This window comes from Mizuhopecten yessoensis, unplaced genomic scaffold (genome assembly GCF_002113885.1).
Source record: "Mizuhopecten yessoensis strain PY_sf001 unplaced genomic scaffold, ASM211388v2 scaffold651, whole genome shotgun sequence".
In the NCBI taxonomy this organism is placed as follows: domain Eukaryota; kingdom Metazoa; phylum Mollusca; class Bivalvia; order Pectinida; family Pectinidae; genus Mizuhopecten; species Mizuhopecten yessoensis.
Genome location: NW_018403653.1, coordinates 167,491 through 173,845, shown reverse-complemented (window position 1 = coordinate 173,845; position 6,355 = coordinate 167,491). Strand labels below are relative to the sequence as shown.

The 6,355-nt window shown below is 37.6% G+C and overlaps 1 protein-coding gene across 1 annotated transcript in view; it reads right to left on the bottom strand.

Moving 5' to 3' along the window:
* Window positions 1–588: 588 nt before the first annotated feature.
* The window catches only part of LOC110451545 (uncharacterized protein C1orf112 homolog), a 90,053-nt gene continuing 84,286 nt past the window's right edge, over window positions 589–6,355 (bottom strand). The window contains exons 16-20 of the mRNA XM_021499632.1: window positions 6,245–6,326; window positions 2,832–2,914; window positions 2,426–2,567; window positions 1,119–1,301; window positions 589–918 (exon numbers count right to left, since the gene is read on the bottom strand). Coding sequence (XP_021355307.1) covers window positions 634–918; window positions 1,119–1,301; window positions 2,426–2,567; window positions 2,832–2,914; window positions 6,245–6,326 — 775 coding nt within the window. The 3' untranslated portion in view covers window positions 589–633. The remainder of the gene's footprint in view (window positions 919–1,118; window positions 1,302–2,425; window positions 2,568–2,831; window positions 2,915–6,244; window positions 6,327–6,355) is intronic.

The following is a 6,355-nucleotide window of genomic DNA, read 5'->3' as shown; positions in this document are numbered from 1 at the left end:
TTGTCAGTGAGGACCTACCTTATACAGGTCCCAGTTGGTGGTCAATGCGGACCTACCTTATACAGGTCCCAATTTGTTGTCAGTGAGGACCTACCTTATACAGGTCCCAGTTTGTTGTCAGTGAGGACCTACATTATACAGGTCCCAATTTGTTGTCAATGAAGACCTACTGTATACAGGTCCCTGTAGTGGCGAGATCCTTACCTTGAGAAGGTCCGACATGTTAACTAGGGGATAACCCTACTGTATTTTGAGATTTGCGGTGGTATGTTGTGATTATACCGTCACAATTAGAGTTTTAAGGCAAAATACAGTATGGTTATCCAAATTCTTATTCATATAAGCCATAAAACCAAAAGAAATGAGGATTTTAAGATATTTTTGAGTGTTCTCTTAAAATTCTGGGTCACTCTGCCGTGGAATGGTGACATCAGGAATAAAGTGAGGTGGGATTAAGTTGACCTTTCAGGGCCATGCTATTGTTGGTGAAGTCATGAATAATCAATTTCATGACGTGCCAGGGTCAGTCGGGGTCATTGACGTCATGAATAATCGCCATTCACGGTTCATATGCAAATGAGAAATTTGCAGACAATATATATCGTGGTTATATTGTCAAATTATTTTAATTGACTAATCAAATGTTGTGTTACATCTCAAATGAATTAGAATTGTCAGTGAGGTCCTTACCTTGAGCAGGTCTGAGTTGGTGAACTGGTCCACCACCTGCCCTGAGTACTGCAGCAGTTTGCCAAGGCAGACCTGGGTCTGGGGGATTGACATCCAGTCGGACACAAACACACCCTCCCATATCGTCTTCACACGCTCCACAAGGGCTGACTGAACCTTCGGCTGAATAGACTGGTCCCAAACCTCACAACAAATCTGTGCACTGGTCAGGTAGGTCAAACTACACATCTGTAGATCAGAGTACAGATCAGACCATAAACCAACATATATCAGTTACCATGTTTCCATTGTACGGTGTAGCAGAAGTTATGTTTAAACCAAACACAATTTTAAAGATTTCATACAGAAAGACAATACAATAATTGACATTTGAAGAGTTGTATAAAAAGGGATCACAGACATTACAGAAAGCATTATAATACCCTCACCAGTAACTCTGTGTGATGACAGGTGACCTCTGCAGCACTGATAAAGCTATCCATGTTCTGTTGGCATAGTGCTGTCATACTGGCTGTGATCTCTCTCACCTGGTCGCCTGGCAACATGGTCACAGGGAGTTTACACCACAGAGCAATGTCATCACAGGGTGGAAACTGCCTCACCAGGGAATTCTGGGTAATAACAACACATAATAACTACACATATCATAACAATGTACATCTCATACAAAGAATTGAAGTATATTACTGAATGCAAATATGTATAATATTCTAAATAGTTATCTATATCCTCTAGGTATTTCAAATGTCAATAAGTAACCCACAAGGTTATGCTCATTACGTAAATGTTTTCTAAATTACTTAACATTGTCACTAGATTCATGTTTAACTAGAACTGTCGCCTATGGGCTAACTAATACGCCCCACATTCGGGCTGCTTGTTGCCCCTGTAGGGGCTAAATAAACAAGGGCAAAAATATATAGAAAGATCAAGGGTCATGAAAAGGTCTAACCTCAGATGTCGTATCGACAGACCGATGGAAATGACAAACACCACTACTATGAACTTTGACCTCGAAATTTTGTCACAATGTAGCTTGCATCAACGCTACATATACTCCAAGGTATGTGTATACAAAATACCTACCATTTCTGCCATAATTAGCCATTTCAGTAACATAATGCATCTGTGACCTTTGACCTCATGACCTTGGAAGTTTGTCTTAATATAGCTTGCATAATTGGCTACAATACTCTTACGTATAGGTGTATAAAAAATACCAACTGTTTCCGAGAAAATTAGCCATTTCGGTAAGGTAATCATTTGTGACCTTTCAAAACGCGGAAAGTTGAAACCTAGCTGACAAAAAAAAACATGTTATATGTGTTAAACATTATTGCTTCTAGTATTACCATACCAAATTGAATGAATTGAATGGAAGGAGAATTGAATAAAAAATAAAAATAGTTCTTGTGCTTTCTAGACAATGTCATGGTCTAGAGAAGGTTTATGAACCAAAGGTCATAACTTCGTTAAAAGGAGAGATAACCCAATGAAAAGTACTTTACACACAAGCTGCAAAGATTGTTATCAGTGAATTTGATTGAAATTCATCCAGTAGTTTAGGAGGAGTACATGGTACTGCATTGCGTCCATAGACGGACGGACGGACAACCTGATTCCAGTAAACCCCCCTAACTTCGTTGCGGGGGTATAACAAATTATGTGTAAATAAACTTATTAGAGATGAAGAATGATGTGACCATCGTGAGATAAATCTGATTGCTATTTGTACCTGATGTTCTGGAGACAGGAACTTGGACAGTCTACACACCAGGGAGGTAATTATGTGTAAATCAGAGTTTGGTCCCTTGATTGTTTGACAAAGCTCCATGAGAACTTGAATGTGACTGTAACACAGATCAGCACTGCCATACCTGAAAAGATAACAAGAAGATGAGGTCATTGACATCCACCGCTCGCAGTGCAACAGTCATCAAAAACATGTAAAATATCGGTCAAAATCAGTACTCGCAATATGCCATCAGTAGAGCAACCCTAGATACCCAATTGATGCAAGTATAATCAATATAGCACTTGTAGTAGGCAATTCTTCTTAACATTACATGAAGATGAGAGCAATTCTTCTTGACTAAGTCAATGAAGCGTAAAATATAGGTCAAAATCAGCACTTGTCTCACCTGACTAGGAAACACCAGACATCAGCAGCCAGAGAGGCACACACAGGACTTCCTGACAACAGCCACTCAATTAGTACCCTCTCCTGCAACACAGACGACTGCTACTTAGAGTCTGTCTTTTTAATAGAGAATAATACTTAAAAGAAGCATGCACAGTTACTCTTCTTAATGGGGAACAACAGTAACATTACAAGGCCCAGTGGTCTTATGGATTCCTGTCCTGTCAAAGCACTTTGAGAAATCCCCCTGTAGATTTGGTACAAGCAACATCGACTTCATTTATTATGGATAGAGTTGTAGTGATAGTGACATGTGACTACTGTCATACATGCCATATCTAACGATTTTGGCGTGAGACTCACGAAAACTGCCTGAGAAAAATTCCTCACGGCGTGAGACACATTTCTCACAAATTTCAATCGGTCTCACGAAAAGAAACGAAATTTGGTCAATCTTAGTGAATAAACAATAGCTACATGGATTCACACTGACCTTGGTCACTGAGAGATCTGAAGTCACACGTCAGCCACTTAAATTACAGGCCAAGCCAATTAGCAGCATATGTGTGAAAGATCTGAATGGCCCGGCCAGCCGATTTAGCGTGGCATGGCTTAGTGACTTGCTCATCAATGTGTGAACTGTTAAGCAATTAAATCAGTGATCCCACATCCAGTGGGGGCTAGGTGCTAATTAATATGTGATGACAGTTGATATTAACATTTAACAGCAACATAAGAGCTGTTAATTCATTACAATCGAAAACATGGTTTACCGAAACAGAAACGTTTGGGTCCATCTGTTGAAACTACCAGCATAATATTATTATAAGATTCTATGCTTTTTGATTCTTCTTCAGAAGTTGCTTGACATATTTTTCCCTATGACCTTGTAAGTAGGTCAATGTCATTTTCCTTCTCAAATTTGTTAGCTCTATTCCAAAAAGCTACCAGCCAAATCTTTTAAGTTCTAAAGAACAAATCCATTAAAATTTTGTTGACCTCTGTGACCTCTAAAGTAGGTTGAGGTCATTTTCATTCGCAAACTTTGGTGAGCTCTATCCCAGGAAGTCACCAGCCAAATATTATAGTTTTATGCCTTTTAATTCTTCATAAGAAGTAGTTTGAACTGTTTGACATATTTGTATGCTGTGACCTTGAAAGTAAGTCAAGGTCATTTCATTCGCAAACTTTTTTGGGCTCTATCCCAGGAAGCCATCAATCAAATATAAAGATTCTATACCTTTCAGTTCTTCAGAAGAAGTCATTTGAAGCTTTTGACATGTATCACCCCTGTGGCCTTGAAAGTGGGTCAAACTAATTTCATTCTCAAACTTTGTTGGGCTCCATATACCTTTCAGTTCTTCAGAAGAAGTCGTTTGAAGTTTTTGACATATTTGGCCCCTGTGACCTTGAAGGTAGGTCAAGGTCTTATTCATTCTCAAACTTTGCTGTGCTCCATATACCTTACAGTTCTTCAGAAGAAGTCATTTTAAGTGTTTGACACATTTGACCCCTGTGCCCTTGAAAGTAGGTCAAGGTCTTTTTCATTCTCAAACTTTGTTAAGCTCCAACCCAGGAATCCATCAGCCAAATATGAAGATTCTATACCTTTTAGTTCTTCAGAAGAAGTCGTTTGAAGTTTTTGACATATTTGACCCCTGTGACCTTGAAAGTAGGTCAAGGTAATTTTCGTTCTCAAACTTTGTATGGCTCCTACCACCAAAGCTTTCAGCCAAATGTCATGACTGTAGGCCTGTCCGTTCTTCAGAAGAAGTTGTTTTAAGGAAATAATTAATATTAAATATTCCCAATGTTTTGAGATTTATTTTTTTAACCTGTGTTAACAAGGACATCCCTCTAGAATTTCTTCTTTTTTTAATTACTCTTATTTTTTGCCTTTTATGTGATATATTTACTTATAAATGTTAACAGCTTTATCTGGACCGTGTGTCACGTGTAAACTTTCCTAAATTCCTTTAAAATATCAATAAATCTTCAATTTTGGCTCTAACAAAGTAATAAAAGGCTTCAGAATAACACAAATGATTCAATACTATGTTATATGCTACATAATTTATGTTTTAAATGTCTCACAAATTTCACACTAATTCAGAGTAAAATCTCACTGTTTTTGACCAAATCTCACTAAAAATAATCACTGATCTCACTATTTTGCACCGGAAAGTTATGGCTGGTATATCAGTGAAAAACAGCATGCATCTTACAACTTACTGTTACGGTGAAATAGTATAGAAGTTATGCCATGGACAAATTTTTTCAAAGGTTGAGGCAAAGCTTAAAACATGGGTCAAAGTGATCTTGTAACTCTGCTTTCCCAATATGCACTTACATACAAAATCTGGTAACTCCAAGTGAAATAATATAGAAGATATGCCCCGAACAGATGGACAAAATGCAAACCTATAGTCCTCCCTGGGAACTAGTGGGGGACTAATACATTTGTTGCACTCATTGCAATATTTGGAATCTTTTTGTTCTTCCTTTATTTTTTATTTCTTCTTTGTTTCCTTAAGCCTCATTAGGCAATACCTTAACTTTGGCTTTAGTGTTGATAGTCACCTAAGGTTTATGAGTTCTGTCCCATGACTTAGACAAATCAAAATACTAAAAATTGGCACGGACTCATTTTTGCGTGACATTCAGCTTTAATTGGTTGACAGTCAGGACTGGTTAGTCCATTGTCAATATGTGACTGTGTGGACTGTTATATTACTGTGTCCGGATTTGGCCACTTCATTGAGTTGGCACTTTCAAGTGGCCCTTCAGTGGCCCCGTCATATTGTCTCCTTTTGCCCCAAATATATTGATCATTAACTTAAGAAATACCAGAATGCTTACAGGCAGATTTTCTTCAAATTTGATCTTTGTTTTTGTAAAGTACTATTGTTTCATCAACCACGAAGTATGCAGTATGCTTATTAGTTATGTTTATGTACTGGGTATTAAATAAGCCTGTCTTTGTTAGTTATGTTTATGTACTGGGTATTAAATAAGCCTGTCTTTGTAAATACATAAATTCACTACCTTTTACAAAAATGTGTCATATTTGATTCAGTTATTGTGCTGACTGTTAACAAATATAGGGCAGCATGTAATTTAATTATGTATGGAATTTACTCAACTTTGAATTCAGCCTCAATCATTTTATATTGCATATGCTTACCAAGTTTCATCAAAATTAAATGATATTTAAGCAAGTTATCTTGTGGAAACCTAAGTGTTGAGACACCTACATGTACAATACCATAATTTGGAAAGGCATTTAAATAGCAAGGACAAGATAGACATGTACAGTTACAATTGAGTTTGATGCTTGTATCAGTGACATCATGTTCAATCGGCAGTAACAGTGTCAGCAGACAAATGTCAAATGAGATTCCTGACATTACTCACCAGTACTGGGAAACAGCTAGAAAGGTATGTCCCAGCCATTCCGCACAAACGTGTACACAGAAACTCATAGAGGCTTACACATCTGTAACAAACACATGTGTGTACATAAAT